We start from the raw sequence: 23,862 nt of genomic DNA on the forward strand, positions 1-23,862 counted from the left end.
GACTTACCGTGACTGTTACATGAGGCTTTTTACAACCGCTCGTAAAGGTGGCTTCCACTAGTACTTAAGTGCCAAACCGGCCGAAGCGATGGGAGGAGAGTATACTCCTATGATTTTAAGCCTGCAATGAATTATTGTTTTTGAAGAAACATCTGAAATATCATCTGAAATATCTTCTGAATTTAGTTTCTTCCCTGTGAGTACCAAAATGAAAGCACACTGAGCTTGTGCTAGTCACTGTATTCGGTTGGTTAAAATCTTATTTCATTTCTTTATTTATTTGCTTCATTTGTGATGGCAATCTTTTGTTGTTGAGGGAAGAGCCGAGCCAAATCTGGAATCGATGGAAATATCTGTAGAGCGGCCATCCAGCTGGCTTTGAAGAGATTTCACTGGTCTCAGCGTGTCGATCGATAAGTACTTTTCGCGGATCGATCATGTTTTCACTAAGTGAAAGAGGCGAACTAATTTATGTAAGGACCCCTGACGAGTATAGAGGTTAGTGATTATTTTTAGTGCCAGCAGTTTTCCAGTTATAATTAAATTTTAACCTGCAACCTGCAACCTGCAAAATATACCTGCCGGCGAGCGGCAGTCCGACATATTTTTTCAGGATGATTGTAGACCAATCAGCCTGTTCGTATGAATGGGCTAATCAGCAAGGGTGTTAGTTCAGCATTGCTCAGGGTATATCTCCCTTCCCGCCATTTTGAAAAGTGGAGGAGGCCCTGGGGCTGGGGACGAGGTTGACGTTTCGGGCTGTTTTGTAAAATTTTTGGTGATTTTTGGATATGTTTGAAGTAACCTTAAATTCAGATAGACCTCCGCCCTAAATTTTGCATTTGAAACCGGAGAATGGGGTGAGGATGGGGATGCCTTTGAAGCCCACATCAAGTAACTCTTAGAATATTAGAGCTATGAACAGTGAAACCTAGTGGAATTATAGCATTTCCCAAATTCAAATTTCAAAGCTCAAAAAACAACTGTTACCATGGGAACAACAATTTCCATGAACAATGATTTTATACCAATTTTTTAGGTGGATCAGGAGATAACTTGGATTTCATCATTCATTGTTCATTGTTTATCTATACATCAAATTTCTATGATTTATTGATACTAGGGAGTCTTGGGTATCATTGAAATGGTATATATTTTATGGCAAGTTGAAAGTTTATTTACAACATAATTACGAAACTTGCAAAACAAAGTTTATATATAGCAGCAGTCAAACAAAAGCACATGCACATGTTTAGTATTACTCCATTTCTGGCCCTCTCTCTGTCATGCAACGTCGAGAAAAAGGGGCCCTTTGACGTTGCATGACTGTTTAGTCTCCCTAGTCTCTCTCGCTAGTTTGTCTCTATTTATTAAATTTAAACAAAAGAAAGCAGCCGTGGGATGAAATTTTTTTTAATTTAAAGCAAATCGTGGTCGAATCCTTGTAACGTTCCCGTCTTTATCTTGCAATCAAAACAAGGCACGAAAATGTGAGACAGTTGTCACGGCATCATGGTGCAAACAGTTGCTTAGCAACCTAGTTTCAAAAACTGCAGGTTCGTCCCGGTGTTGGAGTCTTAATACCACTCACTTGTAACTTTTTAAAATAAAATATTTTATCTTTTTCTCAGCTCGTGTGCGGGTGGAATTCAACAAATCCTGCAACCTGATTGGTTCCTGGAGCGGACGGTACTTTCTCATCCCGACCGCCACAGCGGCCGGAATCCGTCGAGTTGATCTATTTTCGTGAACGAATTAGCGGTAATCGTCAATCTTTCGCCCTTTTTACACTTCCGTAGACGATTAATCAACGCAAGTTAATCTCTATTCACCTTTAAATGGCAAGGAAAGTCATTGTGAGTAAATCCAATTGGGTTTTTGAAGTTTTGAGAGTTTGTTTGGCTGTTTGTAGCTCGGTGCTGTAAAGGCGCGTAATCCTGTGTCTCCCTCTGTTCAATTGTAAGTAAAAAATGAGTCAATTTCAGTCGAGTTTACCTCTCTGATTGTTGCTGTATTTGAGAGAAGTTCTGTGGAATACACTTAAAGAATTTCCTCGCTATCTGCTACTCAATTTACGGTAAAAAAAAAAAAAAGTCTGATTTCGAGTGATTCGTAGCGACTGAGAGAAATTGCTTTTGTAGTATAACTTTAAACTTTGCACGAAATTTCGCACCGGAAAAACACTTTTGGAGAACTTAACCGGTGAACTAAATGCAACTAACATAAAGTAGTTCGAAATAAATCTGTTCTTTAATATATCTGTCTTTGTCTGGTATCTGAGTTACTTGCTCGTTCCCTCGTTTGACTTTTTTACGAATGGTTTGTAGACGGCGCGTATGCCAATTCAATGACAAAGTTGCGTAAACAATCCCACTTGTAAACTTGTAAACAATCACTTGTAAACAATCCCACTTGTAAGCCAACATGTTATTGTTCGCCTTAGGGTCGGTCCTTACAGTGAAAAACTGTGATCTAAGGCTTGAAAGTGCTGCCCTCGGCCTGCGGCCTCGGGCAGCATTTTTCAAGACCTCGGTCACAATTTTCCACTATACGGACCTCCCAGCCGGCCAATATTATATATTTCTGATCAACCTGTTCCCCTAGTTACCAGCTGTTCACAATGAATTAGAATCTGTTCACGTTGTTCTGCTATCTAAAGACCAGGCTTCAGCCGATATTGTACGAACCCAACTTAAAGATCTGAGCCCGAAAATTCATGATCAAGTGACCGTCCAGCGCGTCCACGTCTGTTAGTCACAAGATTAAACAACATCTCAAACTGCACGAAGTCAAACCGTCTGTTGTCAACCAACAATCCCTTGTTTACCAATTTAAATGTGACCTGTGTGATGCAGGTTATGTTGATTATACGCGGCTGCATTTGCATCAACGCGTACACGAGCACAAGAAATTAATGCGTCTTCCTCCATTGTAAAACATTTTGGTGTGAAACATTCTTATGTGCCCAAGGATCTTACATGTAACAAGAATTTTAACATCTTAAAAAAGTGCAAGAACAAGTTTGACTGTCTCAATGTACAGTCAGACTCAATTCGTGCGAAAGTCTTTAATCACTTTTAATGATGTTATTCTTGCGTGTTTTTTATTGTCTTTAACACCCTTTTCTTACAATTCTTCATTTTCATACTTTACATACTTTTACTTCTTTGTTATATATTTATACTCTGCATAATTTTATCTTCACTTTTAAGCTTGATAATGGCTTAAGTTTGGTCGAAACGTCAGGCGCTTTTATCGTCAGTTTTTACTTCAAATTATTTTAAATTTGGTTGTAAATAATGGAGTGTCCCACTTAGTGACAAGGTGAAACACGGAAATCTGATTGGTTTGCTTTTCGACCTGAAGACCTTTAGTGAGACCAACATCCTTAATTTAAAAGCCAGAAGATTGGCATGCTGACCTTTTCAAATGGAAGTCCCCCCGTGGTTCCACCCAATATACAGCGCAAAGGGCCATCTTTTTGGCTTGTACCACTCCACAAATCAATAGAACACAAGCAAAAATCCGTTATCTAACACGGTGGATATGTCTGAGATGTTTCAGGCGCGCCAATAAATTCCCGCAAAGACATGATTAAACACAGAAGCATCTGCCAAGTTTCCGACAGGGGAACACGAGTTTGTAAGGGAAGAAAATTTTCACAAGCGAAGAACAATGAAGGTTGCTGTTATCTTTTGCCTTATTACTTAGATGATTTGTGCTGCCAATGGTGGACATGAACGGAGTGATGCTGGAGGTAAGCTATCGCTTTGATTTGGCGTTATGTTCTGAAAAGCTTCTCACATTTATAAATGACGATACGGTACGAGATTCTCGCACAAGAAGATGCTTTGAAGTTGCATTTCTGTACAAAGACACGTTTTTGCTTAGTAGCAAAAAGTCGTTACTTGGAAGCTGTTCTTTGTTTAATTGTGCTTTTTCAATCATATTTAATCACATAGAAGTAGAGGGAAAATGAAACAATACATTTCTAAATCACTGCATAAATCAGAAGATAACATAACGTGAAAGAAAACAAAGCAAAGCAGCAAGAGAAGTCCAGGTGCTGCGAACTTTCCAGGTTTCAAAGAGAGCAAGGTCGGGCTACCGTTGCAGAGTCCAAGCGATTTTCTTGTTGGAGAAAATAGTTTCAATGTTTGGATAACGTATTCGAGTTATCGAGCATAAAATTATATAGAAAATAGCTTGAAACTAGCGGGAGGTTCCCGTTATCGAGTGCTCGATCGAGTTACCGAGGCTGAGATTACAGTAAAAAGATGACGGGAATTTAGGGAAGTGAGCGGGAGTCCATTGTACCTAATTTATCGCTTATAGTGTAACTCAGGAATCACGTGTTAGTCAACTGATTTCTTATTTGCTTCAAAGTTAGCGTAATATATCAAGCACAAAAGACCATGTTTGACCGCATTTCCAAACACCGAGAACGTTGAAAACGCGACGCTTAGCGGCGTATTTTTGACCAACTTCGGGGTGTTTGGAAATGTAGTCAAACACTGTCTTGTCGTGTTTGATATTTTTTCTCAGTCGTACCAAAAACTTAAGAGAAAATGGAGAAATAAACTCGTAAAATCTTAACTAAGTAACTGATTCCTTTTAGTTAAACTTGATGGACTATTAATGAGTTTGTGACGTAATATATCAAATACGAAAGACCGTGTTTGACCACATTTCCAAACACCGAGAACAGAGTTGAAAATACGACGCACAGCGGAGTATTTTTAACGAAGTTCGAGGTGTTTGGAAATGTGGTCAAACACTGTCTTAAGCGTTTGATGTATCTTCTTAATCTAAGCTAAACTAAAGGAGAAAACGGAGAAATAAAATCGTAAAAATCTATGCTAATTCAAATCAGATAGCCAAACACTGTCACGGTCATGATTTCCTTTGTCTAAACTTGATGAATTATTAATGAGTTTAAGAAACACAAAAGACCATGTTTGACCACATTTCCAAACACCGAGAAGAGGATTGTAGGGGAGTATTTTTGACGAGCTTCGAGGTGTTTGGAAATGTTGTCAAAGACGGTCTTGTCGTGTTTGATATTTTTTCACAATCGTAACAAAAACTAAAGAGAAAACGGAGAAATAAAATCGTAAAATCCTCACCAAGTAACTGATTCCTTTTATTTAAACTCGATGAATTGTTAATGAGTTTGTGGAATTTATGTAAAATGTAGTCAAAGCCACTTTTTCAAATCACAAAAGCAGCTAAACTGTTTCCTCTTCGAGTTCTTCGGGGTTGAAAATGAACTTGAGCTATTCTCATTCAGGGATTTCTTTTTAAAATTTCCGACGGATACCCCTGCATTTATTTTTTAGGGGAGATTCCCTCTAGCATCACTGATCACTATGTTCCTTTTATCTCAACAAATTAACCCACAATATGGCCAACCCCCAATGTTTCTGGCTTCATTGCACTTATAACACGGTAGGATAGTTGTTGGAAATATGTTTTTCATAATTCTTCAATGCTACTTGCTTTGACCTTGAATTCTTGTACGAAGACAATTCCTCTTGTATAAACACTGCGGCATCTTAAATCGATAGCTGTTTATAATTTACGTTTGGTTTTATACATACCTCTAAACATGTCGCCGATGCAACACTCGAGAGTAAAGATAAGTTTTAACAACATCATCTGTCACTCCATTCCTTCGCGGAAACATATGGAATCGCAAAAATTAATGGTCCACTCCCAATGTTGTGCATGGCTCAGTTGGTCAAGCAATGCACCGTTAACAGGAATCAACGTATCCTTCGAAAGGAGCCTGAAAGTTCAATCTGTCCATTTTTCTCACTAAGAAAATGGGATTTGGGTCACTGGGACTTTGAATCACAGACAAACAAAAATGGGAAAGGGGATGGTTTTGGGCAGGGAAATGGGTTTTACAATCAATCCCCCTCCACCTTCCTCCTCCTCCTCCTCCTCCTCCTCCTCCTCCTCCTCCTTCTCCTCCTCCTTCTTCTTTCCCCGCTTTTCAGAACGCTCCTTTGAGGCCCCTGAGTGTTTTTTGGGCTTATTTCAGATACGACCGCGAGAAACCGAACGCCATGCTCATGGCCGATTTCCTTTACTGGAACACTGCAATCTTACCTTCCCCCCACCCCCATTTATTGTTTTCTTGAACTTTAGATAACTCGAACCTATTTTGTTTTCTTGGAGTTTCGAATAATTCGTATTACACTGTACCTCTCTATTTAACACTCTGTTACATTTTCTAGAAAGGATCAGAAAGGCTGAACAACTGTTGACTAGCTATCCAGGGACAGAAACTCTGTTCAATAGTACTCTACCAACTTTTAAGTTATAAACAGACCTCGACCAGGGATCATACAAAATCGTTGAAAACTGCGTCTACATAAGTATACCGTAAGCGCCTTGAAAATCATAACAAGATGCGTCATTCGCGGTAACTCCATTGAGGCTGAACAATATTTGTGTGAAAACCATAACGTTATATTTGAGTCTTATAATATCTAGGTCAATTCTGTAGCTGAGATTTCTGTATTAAGTAAATATTTTTAAAATAATCATAAAAATTACAATTTCCTCGATTGTGATTGGTTTCAAAAAATTCCTATTTTCCACTAATTCATTTGCCAAGTTGTTATCGGACAGTTTGTTATCGGACAGTGCAATAAGTCAATCACATTCAAAGTTGTAGAGTTAAATCAACCAATCACAACCTTGGTTTCAATCACCATAGAAACAGTGTACTTTTAATGCAAATTTTTCCTTTCTTTCTTAACTTGGCTATTATGCTTTTCTCGGAAATTGTAATTTTTATGATTAATTAGTAGTAATACTTCGTGTCGTCCAATTCGACATGTAATCATACTCGTGATAAACAAATCGCACTCCCGCTGCACGGTCGTCCGATTTTGTTATCAGTCGTATGATTACAGACCGATTTGGACTCTACTCAGTCCTATTACCATTACTAACTATAGAAAAATTCACTGGGTTATAATCCCGGGAGTTACCACCAGAAAAATTGATTGGGGGTGTGCGGCTCGCTTCCCAAAACCCTTACCCTCTTTATGACTAAAACTCGGCGCTATTCCTACCCTATTTATGACCTGACCAAAAAGTTCGAAACCCTATTTATGACCTGAACCTTAAATCAAAACCCTGTTTCAGACCTGCGTTGGGACTAGTAGCCTAGTTTAGACCAATGTTAAATTACCGTAAACATAATTTGTGAAGGGCTTTTGTTGATTTTCTTTTCGATAATGATGAAAAAGTGGCTTCTTCTTTAAAACATACCCACATCAATCCTAGAGTGCAAAACCCATACCCTATTTATGACCAAAATGGCCAAAATCAGCTACAATCGTCACCTTTATTTATGGCCAAAACGGCTCAAAAAACCGTAATCTTTGGAGCCGCACGTACCTATAGAGCCCATATACGGGGGTACCCCCCCCCCCGAGGTTACGATGTACGCGGGCAGTTTGGAGTACACGAAATCTAGTTTCTTGAGTGCTTTATAAACTTCTCAAGTGCATCATAAGTCAAATATGCACAGTAAAAAAAGAAATAATCATTTGCTTTAGAACATTGACAGTGGAAATAGCCAAGCGAAATTCACTTTGTTCACACCACGAATACGGCTTTGCTGGCTATGTCATAACGTCTTTTTTTCTTTAGGTGCAAAACAAAGGGACAAAATATTTACAGGTGAGTACCGGTATTTCCTTTTGATAATTTCCCGTTGATTATTCCAAATCCAATCTCTCAAGTCAACTCTGTCTTGCAAGTCCTTCTGCACGTCGCCCTCCACACTTGTTGCGTGGAGAAATTGCCAACTGTTAAAGCCTTAATTCATTTTATCTAACAAACAGGTGAGCAGTAACACAGCTACAATACGAGAGGTACTGCTTAGGAAAGATACTGTCGATGCTCTTATACACTTATTGCGCGCGTGAAGAGCAAAAATGCTCATTTAACATTTCTTTTAAACGGCAATATACCAGGAAGTCATCTAAATACTTGAAGGCTAGCTTGTAGGAAGACACAATTGACCATCGCAGTTATATACACAACTTGCTAGCTTATATGCTTCCACAATATGATAGGGAGTGCATGTGCTATAGCTTAAAATGTACTTTAGGTCAGAATGATTTGAATTCTCCGAGGTTAGCTTGGTTCAGCCATGGTATAAACTTTCGTTTTCACTTTTTGAGGAATAACGTGTCCACCACCCACGCCTCTCAGTCACAAATCGTACCCTAACCTTTCAGGATTCAATATCATCCCCTCTTTTTAATTGTTTGTTGTTGTTGTTGCTGTGTTTTGTGTTTCCTTTCACCACGTCCTTTTGGGGTGTAGTATAGTAAAGTAAGATTATAACACGTTCTTAGCTATACAGTGTATCCCCATTAATCTGGTCACCAACGGGCCACAAAAATCTTTCGGTAGTAACTGGGCGGCCTCGTTTAAGGGGTTCTTTAAAACGAAAATGATTGACTGGACTTTTGTTCGGGCGAGAATAAAGTGCCCGTGGTAACCAGGTGACTGCATTAACGAGGTGGCCGTATAAGGCGAGGTTCCACTGATGTCAGTCGGGACACACTGACTTTTATCACATTCATTTATTTCTTAGAGTGCAACGCCCGTTTGGCACAAAGAGAAAACTGTGGTATGGGTAAAACGTGCTACACTTTCATGATTGGCGGACGTCCTTCATTTGCCTGCTTCTGTACCCCAGGATCGGACACCTGTGGGAGTGATGGACCTGGATATGCACTTCCCCGAGACAATCGTTTGTAAAGTTAACAGAAACATGATACTTCATTAAAACCTATCAACAAAAAACAGTGTCATTTCAATCCAATGCGTGTGAAATATTGTGGGGGCGCAGTGGCTTCATGGTTAGTGCGCTCGACTCCCGATCGAGCCGTCCGGGTTGGGAGCCCTGGCCGGGCACATTGTGTCGTATTCTTAAGCGATTCATTTTACTCTTACAATGCCTCTCTCCACCCAGTTGTACAAATGGGTACCGGCAAGTGTAATGATGGGGGTAAACATTCGATGGACGAGCAACTAGATGGACTAGAATTCATCATAGCGAATATATTAATTGTAAGTAGTAATGTTATTGTAAATAGTCGTGCGTTTTTTTTTTTCATGGACCCCTGAATCGGGAGATTGGGCAACCACTCCCTACGTTTACTGATGGGCCACTTGGCTCGTATGCAGACTTAAGCCATGTGAAATATTGCTGATTAATATAAATCTTAATAAGTAGTTTCTTAGAAATCGATTTTGAAATAAAAACTAGCGCTTAAAAGTTGCGACGTTTCGACGTCTCCGAGGTCATTTTCAAATGAGTAAAAGTTTCTAAATTAGCTTAAATATGTTAAAAACAAGTTAAAATAGATAAAAATGTGGCGAACGCTAAAATGTGATAAAGTATGTGAAAAAGTGTTTAAAATATACAATGGAAAAATAAAATAATTTTAGAAAGAATTGCTCTAAACAAATAATTTGGCGCGAATTGAATCGCACTGTTTAGTTAGCGTTGGTTTCAGTTCTTTGATTCAATTCGCGCCAAATTATTTGTTTAGATCAATTCTTGCTAAGATTATTTTATTTTTCCATTGTATGTTTTTAACACTTTTTCACATATTTTATCACATTTTAGCGTTCGCCACATCTTTACCTATTATAACTTGTTTTTAACATATTTATCCTAATTTAGAAAATTTTACTCACTTGAAAATCACCTCGGAGAGGTCGAAACGTCGTGACTTTTTAGCGCTGGTTAATATAAATCTGCTTGCGTTCTATCACGAATGCCGTTCTCTGATTGGCTACGCTATTGATTATCTACTCTGTTGTAGACAGAGAGTACCCTAGCAGTGTGCGGTTGTTAATATAATGTTTGATGCGATTTTTTTTTTCCATCTTCTTTTCGGTTAACAACAAGAATCAGTACAGCTATGCATGATCGTGACCGTATGAAAACAAGGGGGTATTAGTATAAACATTACTCGGTTGTCCATGTTTTCCTTCGAAAAAGTCACCACACTGGAAACTCTATGCCCTTCAGTTCTCTGGATAGCCATCCATAGACTTTATCGTCTCGACAATTGAGATTCCTACCTATTTTACTGCTGAAGGGATTTATAAATTTTTTAAGCTTTAAAGAGGAAAAATCAATACGTTTGTCAATAACTTGTCGGGATTCAATATCACCCCCTCTTTTTAATTGTTTGTTTTTCTTGTTGTTGTTGTTGTGTTTTGTGTTTCCTTTCACCACGTTCTTTTGGCGTGTAGTATAGTAAAGCAAGATTATAACACGACAATGACACAAGTGTTCAGCTCATAAACCGTTAAAGTTAAAATGCTCGTAAAGTAGGTAAGGGATTGCTCACTTACAGTTCATGTCTAAAGCTATTTATAGTCTGCACTCTCTCCATTTCTGTTTCAAAGCAAAATATCATTTTCGCTGCAACTGAAATAACGGGTTTTTGTGGAAATTCAGCCCTCTCTCATATTTTTTCGAAGCCATCCTTGTTTATTTCCTCAACATTGCTACAGTAGTTAAACAATGTTTTGGAAAAGGATTTCAATAATGTTCATCTTTTCATATCTCTTTCCTTCTCTCAATGTTGAATCTTTTCACTTTTTCATTTGGATAACATTGAAACAGAAAATATGGAATTTAAAATGTTTGGGGTTACTCTATGACATTTGCTGAGGCAAAACACGCCAAAGCTTTATCTATTTCGTTTTCTGCAAGTATTTGAATCACAATATAGAAAATAACGACATTGGTTTGTTAATCATTTAATTTCATATTCAGAATTATGGCTTTGATTCCTTCAAACGCTTCCTTAGCTGTTGGTTCTATCAGATGGCTGGGAAGAAGGAATCCGTATTTTCCAGTGTCTCTTAGCTCCATAGAGAACGCGTATCGCACGTTCAAATGGCCATAAATGTAGTCCTTTGTTGTGCCGGACTCGAGATCTGTGAGAAACAAAACAAAAATATTACGAATTAGTCAAAAGTCAGTAATGAGTAAAACTGTTACTCTACTGCCACTATCTCCCACCCCTTGAAAAAAAATCTAGCGAAGGGGCAAGGGTTTTAACCTTCCAGCGAAAGATATTGAGCATTTTTTGTACAGTTTATTGTCCTGTACAAGTTGGTTCTAACTTCTGAATCTGTGGATCAAACCCTAGTCTGTGACCATTCTGCAGTACTTTCATGTGGTACTATTTACGTACGTTGCTGTACAAGGTGGTTCTACCTTTTAAGTCTGAGGAAAAAACCCCGTGCGTAACCATTCAAATACAAGCTACAAAACAGTACGCTCATGTGGTACCGTTTATTATGCCCCACAAGATGGTTCTAGTCTAAAAGTGTGTGGACAATAAATCGAATGTAGTTAAGCATTAATTCTTATGGTGTTTTTTGGCTTTGAATTAAGAATCGCTAAATTTCTAACTACGGTACTAATGACAATAACGGGGTCTCTTTTTCAGCATGTTCGACGAGTGCCAAACCAAAAGCTGAAACTAAAAAGTTAGAACATGACGACATGCTTGCAAACTGAGCCAAAGTGTAAACTCCATCAGACTATATACGTACACATGATATCGGATGCTTGTCCTAAAGTGTAACTGGTGTTGTCACCTCCGCGAGTTTTGATCGCATCCACTGCAGCCTGACCAACCCGCATCTGAAACAGGAATTAGTATTTTCGTACAGAGTAAACCCAAACAAAAACTTGCCGGATATCTTTTAAGCCAAGTAATTCACAGTAGCTAGCCTGCCTAAAAAGAGTTTTATGTGGAGGTAAAATTGTGAGCATATAGATTTTAAAAAATCAGACGGTACATAAAAATAGGAGTTCTTTTTCCTAAGCGCTCAGTTTTAGAAACATGCCTAACATTTTCAGCATTTGTCCGCTTCCTACAACATTAAGCGCAACAGTTTCAACGTTTGTCTGCTATCTGCAACATTACCCACAATAATTTCAACGTTTTTACGCTATTTGTAACATTGCGCAGAACAAATTCCAAAAAAAAAGTTTCCAAGTTTGTCCACTATCAGCAGTATTGCGTGCAACAATCTCAACGTTTGCCAACTATGTGTAACATTGCGCACAACAAACTAAACGTTTCTCAACTATCTATAACATTGTGCAAAAAACGTTTGTGTACTATCTGTAACATTGCGCTCAACATTTTTAACTTTTGTTTTACTCCTTGAAACATTGAACACAACATTTTAAAGCTTTTTCGTCTACCTGCGACATTGCATACAACAGATTCAACCTTTGACTATTGTATCTAACAGTGGGCTTGCGCAAGAGTTTCAACGTTTTTACCCTATCTGTTTTCCCACTTTGCGGACATTCGTATCAGCATTGCATATAGCTCTAAGCAAATTTGTTCGAATATATAAATAGTCTAATCTTGTAATGTACCAGCTCTTCGTAGTCCTTGTTCCGTCTCTTTGTATATCCCCACGGAAACATCAAAATTTGGCTGTAGGAATGAATATCGAGATACCCTACCAGTCGGTGTCCTTGGGACTGAAGGAAGTTAGCAACACTTTGAACTTCACGTTCGGACATCGCAGCACGTCCATGGTAGATTTCACTGCAGGGATGGCCGCTTGCTCCGGTCTCTGGTCAAAATTGAAATGAATATAAAACGAAATCATCAGAATCCGTCACAAGAAGCATCACAAATGCCGTAAAACAAAAGATCAATTGGCAACAAACAATAACCACACCAAAACAAAATTGTGAATATTTCTACTACGAAATTTTGAGTATTCCCTCTATGATAACAAGGTTTAAAGCTGTTTTGATCCATTGAGTGAAAGCAATGCTGACCACATTAACACGAGACATTCAATATGAATAGTTCATTGAGGATGCATCAGATGCAGATGTATTCCGTCTAATAAGTTAATCTGTATCCTTGCAAGTTACAACTAATGGTTCCAACAATTAGAACCTGTCCTACGCCACGTACGAAAAACCACTAAAAAAACCCGAGGAAAGGGTACACAATCAATAAGCTAGAACATTTTTACAATTATACACACAAGCTGTTAAAATAAAAGCTTAATAAAAAACCGTGGAAGAAGACTGACCGACCTAGAATGACCTAAATTTTCCGCCAAATGCCTAATAGTCCCTAAACGTCCCTTGACACCCTGCGAGCCTCTTCATCGCGCCGTCAGAATAATAATTTCTGACAAACTCGTTCTTCAATCGTCAGAAATTACATTTCATAAGTATTTTTATCCTGAATGGAAGAGAATTCTATTACGTACCACCCCATCCGAATCCCCAGTTCCGGTTGAGGTCTGTCCCGACGCATTTGGAGCCTGGGTTCAAGCTTCTGTTCTTCCTCCACATACGATCCTATACACAATAGAAACTGGATTATTTTTGTAGTATTTACATGAACTTTAGGGGTTCCCTCGATGAGCCGTTATGTGGAAACCGCACGCTATGTTTCTTCTCGCAGGACTCAACGTGTAAATGTATTTACTATATGGCTACCTACCTAGCTCCGGTAACGGGAAAAATGAATCAAATACTGGGCTGTGATTGGCTTCCCGAGCGTGCAAGTTGGCACTATTTTGTTCGCTCGGGATTACCCGCTGTGTCCCGTAAGATAATAGTGTTCTTTTTCCATATAATAAATCTTTTTTTTTTTTTTTTTATCAAACTTGTTCGGTCAGTATGGCTCTGTCTCAGTCCATAAACACGCAAAAAAAAAAAAAGAACTTGGCCAATATCCAGCCACCTTGACCTCACGCTTACTCAATAACCCATATATATTCTTATACGTATATGGATCTATTCGTATACTTTCGCCAGAATGGATAAGTTCTTAAACGTGCGTCTTCGTGTAGGGAACATAAATGTATACATTTTTAAACGCTGACGTCATTATGCATGATTTAATGTTAGTCTCGTGCCCATCTCTCCACGAGTTTGATATATATGTTTTAGCTTAAAGGTTCCAGTTATCTCTCTGGTTTGGAAAGGCGCTCTAGATCGGCGCTAAAGATCCAACCCCCTTTGTATTTCGAACCCGCCTCGATTTTTGGTCGCAATCGCTGGTAATCTTCTCGTAGATTACACGTTACGCTGCTTCGCTGGAACCTTTTTTGTTTTTCTTGAATCGAGCTGTTATAGATACTTTTTTCATACTGTTCCCGAGCTTCATTCATTTCTCGATCGAACTGTTCCCATACCTTTCGTAACACAATTCTCTTGCTCATTATTTGCTAGTATCTCCCTAGTGTAGGCTTGTACCTAGCTCGTACATTGCTCATACCGTTATCGTAACTCGCGGTTTCTCAGTTTGTCCCCATTTCGACAAAGCTTACTTTTTCTCACGACTCTATCAATACAGCGAAATGACTTTTCTTTTTGTAGAGGGTCGCTCTTTTCCTACCTTTTTCCAAGTGTATACGTAACCGTCCACGTTAAAAACAGGCATTATAACAACATCCACTCTGTTTAACACCTCCTGCACAGTGACGTCATCTTGATATTGAGAGGTTAACTAGGGGATTAAAATTAAAAAAAAAAACGAATTTATTAAACTAAAGTGAGTTCTTTACTAGCCTACGAACGCAGACGTATTTCCGGCTGTCGCTAGTCTCCGCCGAAAATAACGTCTGCGAACCCGAGCCAGGAAACGATTTCTGTGACCTTATGACTTTTGTTTCTCCTTGGCCAATCAGATACCATGATAGAATGAAACTCGAGTGCCCCTCGCAGCGAATACCTCGCGCAGTAGTTCTGGGGCTACTTGAGCTAAAGTGCGATTGGCTTAAAATTCCTACGTCACAGAAATCGTTTCCCGGCTCGGGTTCGCAGACGTTATTTTCCGCGGAGACAAGCCACAGCCGGAAATACGTTTGCGTTCGCAAGCCAGGTCTACGGGAAAATGTCAAACTGAGGTCCTGCTGTATTGACCTAGCAACTCAAATGTTGCAATTGATAATAATAACATGATTAAAACCTATCTAAAAAGCGCTTCGCACAATAGTAAAACGATAAAAGGCAAAGCAGTCAAAAGTTACAGTAACAGTTACAGAGTTTGTTTGGGAATCGGATAGCAAACAATTTTTAGTTTTTGATATTGATTTTGCACAACTTAGGAATTGCAACTTACAACATACTATGTAGCAGATTCTAGCACCAAATTTGAAGGACATAGCTGGGTTAGAAGACGCTCAGTTAATTTTTAATGTCCTATACATTTGTCTATATTTTTTTCCCGTCAAACGCGTCTACCCAGCCAAATTTACAGACAAATGCATGGAAAATTAGAAAAATTAACTGAGCGTCTTCTAGCCAAGCTACATCCTTCAAACTTGGTTAATACAATTTTCTACCAAGTATGTTAACGTTGCGATTCACAAATTGTGTAAAATCCAATTTTTGAAAATGTTATTTGCCATCGGATTGCCATACAAACACTGTAATTTCTGACCGCTTTGCCTACCGTAGCCGTAAAGATGGCGTCGAAAACCGTGATAAGGCCTATTGATTTTGAATTAGTTCTATATTTGGTTTATTGGTTTCATTTGCTTTGGTTAGGTTCGGTTTGCCTTCTGTTCGGTTTTGTTTAGTTTCGCTTTGTTGTTGTTTGTTTTTTGTCACAGTCATGTGATGTAAACAAACAAACTAGCTCTTGATACTGACCTGATGTATAAGATACATGCATGTAGCTGGTGTGACCCATTCTCTGGCATGGATTCCACAGTTTATGAATACCAATGGCTTAGCGTCTTGTGGGGTTGTCTGGATCTAAACAGCCAAGTGGCACGGATCAGTTCAGACTTCAAAGAACACTACTTCTTAGTAAAACAAAGTAATGGTTTTTAATCCTTCTTTCTGGAGCAGTTAACATAACATAATATAACATAACATAACATAACATAACATAACATAACATAACATAACATAACATAACATAACATACCATAAACTTTATTAATGTGTCTTAACATCTAGCCAATGGGGGAAAAAACACCTCTGCTAATTGGGGACACTTAATATAATTAATAACCTACTAACTATTTTCTAATGAACTATTAGATAACTTAACTATGCCATGCCACAAATGTTTGAGGCGTACCTTACTACAAAAATACCAAAGTTATTGCCCGAGTGTGAGGTCGATATAAGCTACAGAGATACTACTTGGTAATATACACAAAATATCAGCCTATAATTTTTACCACGGAGATCAATTTGATGGTCATATTTACCTCAACACCGAACAGCTGTCTTCCCTCATAAGACTTTCCGAACGTGAATATCCGAACTCTTTCCTTATTCAAGGCGGCGGTTTCTCTAAGCTGAGAGAAAATCTTAAGCAAAATAGACCAAAATGCGATGAACAAGAGCAGACGATTATCCGGATACTTAGAGTGACTTTCAGCTTAATGTGTGTAGCATTTTTGAAACAGTATTTAGTATACAATGCAGTGACAACAATATGCAGTTTCGAGACTTTTGTGTGGTAACTTTTCACTGATCCAGTCCAAGAGATTCAGATCATATCATCCAATCCGAAATAGCGCGAGAACTCGCAAGTGCTCCGAAAATAGGTAGACCCCCTATAACCATATGAAACTACTTTTGTCATTTTAATGTCAGACATGTTTTCTGTAGTACTTACAACGCCCTTTGGCAAGATAGATGGTGCAATTAGGAAGATTCTTATAACAACTGGCGTAAATATGAGATTATTTTTATCATTTTCAAGTCAGGCGTGTTTTCTGTAGCGCCTACCTCGTCCAAACTATGATATCGGTCAAACCATGATGAAGTTTCACGCTTCCCTCGTTGGTTCCCGTTTTGTTGGTCAATGACGGATTGTAAGTTTGGTATCTGAACTCTGAACTCGATGCCATAACTTGTCAGCAATGCAGTGATGTTTTCATAACTGTTTACGGGAGACAGACGAATATCAACAGGTGCTCCCTCAAGCAGCGTTTGTGTCCAAAAGTCGAGCTAACATTAGAGAACGCAGGATTAAAAGGAGCACAACAAATGTCCAAAGGTCAATCAGTCAATCAATCAATCATCAAACAATCAGTCGGCCAATTGAAATCAGTTTTCAGACGCAATAAGTTGTGAAACAAAGACAGCTTTAACTTACAGCTTCATTGTTGAATTGATTTTGTAGTGTGACTAACACGTTGAGGTGTGCTTGTGTCGCAGGGAACACTCGTATAACTTTATGGCTGTTGGTGACAAAAAAAGATTTAAAAGATACAATACCAAATAGTAACAGCTTAGGTAGAGTTGCACGTGTTCTAAGTAAATATAAAAAGTGCTATGTTAAGCTACTGTAGATGATTTTTATTGTTCCTGAGGTTGTATTTGTAGATAATAATAAACATGTTATTCGTGGATAATTGTCAAAGAGCTAGCTCGAGTTGAGCAGGGGAGGGGGAATCTTTTCATGTCTCCTTGTGTATACGTTGCGTTTAGGTCAGTTTTCATCAATAAAGAAGCTTTTGGAAAAAGTTCTTCAAAGTGGAGAATTTCGAAAGTATTTGAAACATTTCACCATGTAGGAATTGCAATGGGGGTTAAGGCTTCGAATCCAGTTCAAGCCTGAATTTTTTTTCCAGACCTTATTTTCGCAGCGTTTAAGTTGCTACACTCTCTCATACCTTTAATATTTTAATGAGAATTAACTGTCAAAAACTGGCGAATTGGGACAAACCTCATTTTCAGGGTCTCTCCTCTTTTCGGGGCAAGAGGAGAAGAGAACAGTCTGGGAACGATGATATTATTCAAGAGGCAACTTTCGATATATTAAAATTTAGTCTGATAGAGAGGCCTAGAGGAAATGAATAAACATATATGCATGGTCATTCAATTTCCTTTGTTTGTGTCCTTTAGGCCAAGCTGCCAAGCTGAATTTTCATATATTTAAAGTGGTCTATTCCAACTTACCCAAAGTAGAACTGCTTCGTGTCAATCTCTTTTGCTAGGCATGTCACTAGTAGAACACTTCCAAAAGCCAAATAAACACAGTGACTTCTCATAGCTTAGCTTTCACACGTCTTCTTACTCGGTCTTGAAACCTCAGTTACTGCCATAAATAACACCCGCTATCAGTGTTACGTGCATAGACGACATCTTTCGACCACATTTCGACATGCCATCTTTCGATATGCCATGTAAACGGCTGAAAGACCGTTAAACTGTGAAAAACTGTGGTTATTAGTGGAATAAATGACAAATTAATGATAATTATTTACATTAAATAGATGAAGAAGATTGTGGACTTTGCATGTTTCCCTATTTACGGGATAGTTCAAATGGTTTTAGTGTATTCGATCGGCTCTTAAAAGTAACTTCCGGTAGAATTAGGCCGCTACCGCTCAGTTAGTATTCGAAAGATGTAGACATTCAAAACAGTCGATTTATCTCACATAGAATGATTTCCTGATACTCCTAGCCTTAGTTTGACATCAAATAAATCCATCTTTCATGACTAAAAGTCGAGTTCGACAAAGAAGTCAGTTGTCCTTACATTTTTAACATAGGCCAGGTTACATAGCATGTCAAGAGATGGCATGTCGAAAGAAAGTCGCTATGCACTTAACACTGAAAGCGGGTGTAAAGAAAAAAATACAAATACGCCTCTTCGGTTTCGCGTCATTATTTTTCTCCCGGCTGGCGGGGTACCATCCATCAAGAAAACAAAAATTTCCTGACCTTCCTCGACCAAAAGACGCTGTTCTCTTTGGATATAAATCTATAGCCCTTTTCACAGATAACTTTTCTTATCTGCATTACAATGTAATCTAACGTGGATGCGATCCAATTTCGGGTTGAAACTACAAAATTGAATTATCAGAATTGCCCCACATACAAGTTGGATTAAATTGTAGTACAAACGAGAAACATTAACCGTAAAAACGGCTTTTAAACAGAACTAGAAAACACTCATTTCTTTCAAAGAAAATGCGCAATAATAAGAATAAAGTGTTATGTTATACGTGGAACAATTAATGTTACACAGCAATGATTACAATGGAAATTTATGCCGCAATGTGATTGTGATAATTCAACTTAATTTTCATGAAGAGAACACTTTACATCAAAATTCAAACTTTTAAACCTAAAAGCTATGACAATGTCGGTTTTTGACAGAGATCCGATTGCTGTTCAACTTGCCCAAGGACATGTCGACAAATTACGTGCTCAAATATGATCAGTGGTCTACCTTTTCCCTGTATTATAAGCTCGACATCCTAAGACTATTTTGTAAGGCAAACAACGACAGCCTGCCCAAACCCCTGATGAAATCGATACTTGAAAACTCCAGCCACGGCTATTCGCTCCGAGGGAAAGTACTTTCTTCTATACCACGATTTAACTCGCGATTTATGAAAGACTCACTTAGATATAAGGGATCTGTCCTTTGGAACGTAGTTTTATACCATGAACAACATAAAAGTTTTTCAAGCTTTTTCGACCTTAGAAAGCAGGTTGTAAATAGAGCCTATTTTCAAGATTTTAACTTTAACGCCCTGTCGGCTTCGACAACCCGCCACAGACATAGTGATTTTATATACAATTAGTTTTAGTTAGTTTATTGTAATCATATAGTAGATTAACTTGGTAATATTTCTAGTTAGCAATTAATTAAATAATTAATTTTATTGTAAATCTAGGAATTGTAATCTAAACATTTTAATCGTAATTTAAATTTTTAGCAGTTAAATTTAAATACACGACCCCACAAGCTTTTAGCTTTAATTATTATCGTGTTTACATAAAGTTTATCTATCTATCTATCTATCTGTTTCACCGTGAAAACATTTGAACTAGAATAATAACCACTACATACGTTTTAACAGGTGCACACAAGGAGAAAACAAAGAATGTTAAAAGCAATCAAAATTTCTTCGAACATTTTAGAAAATATGTCAATTTTGAACAAAGCTTTTTAATGTAAGTTTTGTCAAAATGATTATTTAAATTAGTCAACGTAATCTGATGTTTTTGGATTTTTTTCGCTACAAATTGCGCAGCATTACGAACAAGGAAGGACTCCGGTTCGAAATGTTCTTGTGTAAAGTTGCTGCGTTTTTCTAAACAGAAAATCTTTAACTAGATTATTTTTGAGTAACTGAAATAATCATGCGTGTAGCTTGACTCCTTGCTAAAAAAAAAACTTAAACCCCCTCCAGTAGTGCTAAAAAAAGATGATAATCAAAATTACTGAATACGTTCGACTTTAGGGCGCTCCCAATCAGTTTGAATAATTTAATTAACAGACATTTGACCCCTGTATATTGCTAAGGCCCCCTACACACTATACTGGAGAAATTTGAAAACGCAGCTTTATTTCTCCTGTTAGGAATCAATCAATCAATCAATCAATCTTTACTTGTAGAGAGTAAACACCTAATAGTTACACAACTAATAAACTTGGGGCGCTCTTGAATACAACGTCCACACTAATCTGTCACAGAAACGGAGCTTTCCGAAAACGCTCTTCAAACCGGAAGAATTTACAAACGCCGTCTTTTCGTTTTCGTATGGGCGGAAAACATTTTGAAAACGGTGTTTTTCGAAAGTGATGGCGTCGAAATAATCATGTGATCTCCCTGACTGAGTTCTTCTCAGACATAAATCCAAAATGACCAGTGATTGTTGCATTTTCCAATTCCCCCGCCGAAATGTGAACGGGGCCTAAACTGTGTGATTTTATTCATAACACCATGGACTAAGTATCAAAAAAAATTTCTGAACAAATATTAGATAATGATGAAGCCCAATATTTCCCTGTGGATGTGATTTCCTTGTTTTTTGGTTAACAAGTGGAGGTGTCCTCTATAAATAACAATTTGTTTAAAGTGGTGTTGATATTCTTCGTGACAGAGCCAGTTTTTATAGTCTCGCAGGATTAAAAGAAAATTAAAACATTCATATTTGCCGTCAACCTTCGTGCTAGGTATTTTCGCACTTTAAATTGCAATGTTTAACAAAAAATATAATTTGTGAAAGTATACTTTTTATACATATAGCGTTCAGTGAACAAGCTCCTTGCTACTCGCGAATGATTCGAATCGGCTTTGATCTCTTTAACACTCGGTTTAGAGTTTTTTTGCTAGTGAATAGAACTAGACAATATTTGCATCATTGTTTTCTAGGTGAAGGCTTACTCTGACTTCAGGGCCAGGACGTTTCCGTCAACTCCAGATAGTTTCGTAATCAAATTAAATCAAGATGCCAATAAAATTTAGCTGTCCTCACAGCCGGTTAACATCCCAAGGCTCAAAGTGTTTTAAAGTCACATCCGTAAGTGGAATCAAATCTAATTGTCCAAGTTATATTAAAAATGCTCGTCATCTTACATCCCAACGAAACAGGCCACGATTATGTTGATTTCCATGGTCCAGAAACGACAGGCTCTCCCTCAGGATTTGTTATATAAACATAACAATAAACATAACAGTGAAATTTCTAAACATAATTGGCTAAAAATGAGAAAATAACTAACATTTACCTACCAAGAAATCTTCATCGAGTCCTATCAACGAGCCAGAGCCTACGTTACCTTTGACCAGCGGTTCACGCCATGTTTTTAAATTGTGACGTCATTAGTCGATAGCAATCACGCAACACCCACGCGTGCGATAATTATTTGTTCTACAAGGGCAATAACAGCCGGATGAACATAAATTTGTGTTCAGTGATAATAGCCCGACGCGGAATTTATTTTCACTTAAAAAATTGAAGTTTCCGCTTTCCATGTACCACAAATAAAACATTTGCTAAGTCTGTCTTTAACTTTAACTTTCTATTCACGTTATCGACTTAAAAGCACTAAGCTAGAAATATTGGAAATGGTTTGGCAATTTTTTTGGCGTAACCTTCAGACACAGAAAACAATAGTGCTGACGAAGGTACTTCAGAAACTCCCAAAATAATTTCTGAAAAATTTCTGAACCATTGAGTTTCCAAGAACATTTCTGTATTTCCTGAACCAGTATCTAAAAAAAAAAACATTCGTAAGGTCCCTTGCGTTGATATAAGTCTAGAAAGTACAGCTTCTTTCTTAAACAAAACAAAAATTAATAAAGTCAAAATACAGGTCTGCGAAGTTTTTGTTTTGTGTTTGGTATTTACATTCACAACCATAGTTTCCTCGCAGATGTTAACTTGCCTCGCGTATTTCTTCTCACCAGTTAACTTTTTCGATTCAAACGATCTGTTTGTAAAGTCTTTGCCGAGTCTTGAATTATTATGTCTATTGGCTAGCTTAGTTTGATTAATTAACTCTAAGTCTCAAAGCCAAGCACTTACCTAAAAGATCATATCAGCTTTACCCTTTTTCCCTTTACAAGTGAGACGCTTGTATTTATTTCTTCCCCTCTTTGGATTCAAGCGGTATATTGTGCACTTAATTCTGACTTGTCCTGGCTGCGGTAGCTCGAAATTTTGAAACTCTTAAATTTTAGCCCAGAAATAAAGAATACTTGTCACTGCAAATGAATTAATGACTTGAAAAAGGAGAGGGGCCACTCGAGTATAATTGTCTGGGAATAATGAGTAGTCACCTTTTGAGGGCTTTTTTTGAATACGTTTGAATCTGTGACAAGATAATTAAACGGGTGACTCTACAGATAAGATAGAACACTCTCTCTGCATGCTATTAAAGCTCATTCTGAATTTAAAAACAACAACACTACTACTCACAGCGCCTATCGTAAGTCTTTGTACAGTATATTGTTAAAAACCTAGTCTTTTTACGAAGAGAGCATTTGCTTCGCACAAGTTATTAAGTCACAGTTAGTATCGGTCGTTTCTATCGCCAAGCCAACGAAAACAGACCAATCAGGTTTTCGGTTGCAGTTTTGAGGATCTTTTAATGTTGTAGACATACTCAAAAGAATTAATGAAATCACGTTAATGAAAATTCAAAATGCAATTTTTTTGGATATGTTTAAATGATATCTGCTTGGCGGAACAGAATTAACAGAAGTGGTATTTTAGTCATATTTTAGAAGTCGGCTTCTTTCACAACATAGTGATTAGAAATTGGCCAGATGTTTGCTTCACACGCGTTGGAATAAGTAGATTTAAATAAAAATTAAAATGCCTCTTCGTTCCTTAAATTCATACAGAAACTTTAAGATCTCCACACGAAGTTATTATCAATTAACAACATTTTAGTTTCCATGCTGTTTTTTAATCATCGCGTACTCAAAAATGACTCAAATTTCGCGAAACAAATTTTTATGTCTTGCCTTGTCGCTGCTTCTATCCCCAGTGTTTCCTAATTGGCTTACAGCTAGAGCGAGGCCCGATGAAAAATAAGAACCTTTTTAAATTTAATCTCTTTGGTTTGCACAATATTTCTCATACCTTTCTGAAGAAGGCGGGAATTTTCCTTGAAGGCTCAATTTATTCCAGTCATCTGCTAGCAGTATCGACTGATTAATTAAAACTCAACTGGATTTAATTTATTGAGAAACCACTCTTCCGTTGATTTTGTAAATCATCACGGTTTCAAAACTAAGTAACGCGTTTTTAATAATGTATTATAGTTTACATTCTCGAAAAGTGGAACTTTTAATTCTCAAATGTTTGTTCTATTCGTTTTCGTCTGTTGGTAAATCAATTAATAGAACCCATTCACCACATAATTTTTTTTTAATTATGTTTGAGAAAACTAGAATTTTAAATTTAAAAAAAGTTATTTCTGTGGCAAACCAATCAGTAATACAATTGTCAAATTAATTTTGCTCCATATATGTCTCATCTTATCTCGTTATAAATTAACTTCATTTTTTTCCGGGATAATAAAA

General features: G+C 37.7%; 1 protein-coding gene across 2 annotated transcripts; it reads right to left on the reverse strand.

Annotated features, from left to right (window-relative positions):
* Positions 1–10,807: 10,807 nt before the first annotated feature.
* On the reverse strand, positions 10,808–22,434 carry LOC145460307 (carboxypeptidase A4-like). 2 transcript variants are annotated; one of them, XM_081445068.1, is made up of 11 exons: positions 22,358–22,434; positions 17,987–18,125; positions 17,181–17,265; positions 16,811–17,032; positions 16,285–16,386; positions 15,716–15,820; positions 14,457–14,567; positions 13,321–13,411; positions 12,461–12,663; positions 11,620–11,710; positions 10,808–10,995 (listed from the first exon to the last, which is right to left on the reverse strand). In XM_081445068.1, exons 2-11 carry the CDS (start codon positions 18,076–18,078, stop codon positions 10,808–10,810), a joined length of 1,290 nt encoding a protein of 429 aa, XP_081301194.1. In that variant the 5' UTR covers positions 18,079–18,125; positions 22,358–22,434. The 2 variants fall into 2 exon arrangements, with proteins under 2 accessions (XP_081301194.1, XP_081301193.1); XM_081445067.1 differs by lacking the exon at positions 22,358–22,434 and having other exon boundaries at positions 17,987–18,373.
* Between the last annotated feature and the right edge of the window lie 1,428 nt (positions 22,435–23,862).

Source organism: Orbicella franksi, chromosome 11 (genome assembly GCF_964199315.1).
Source record: "Orbicella franksi chromosome 11, jaOrbFran1.1, whole genome shotgun sequence".
NCBI lineage: Eukaryota > Metazoa > Cnidaria > Anthozoa > Scleractinia > Merulinidae > Orbicella > Orbicella franksi.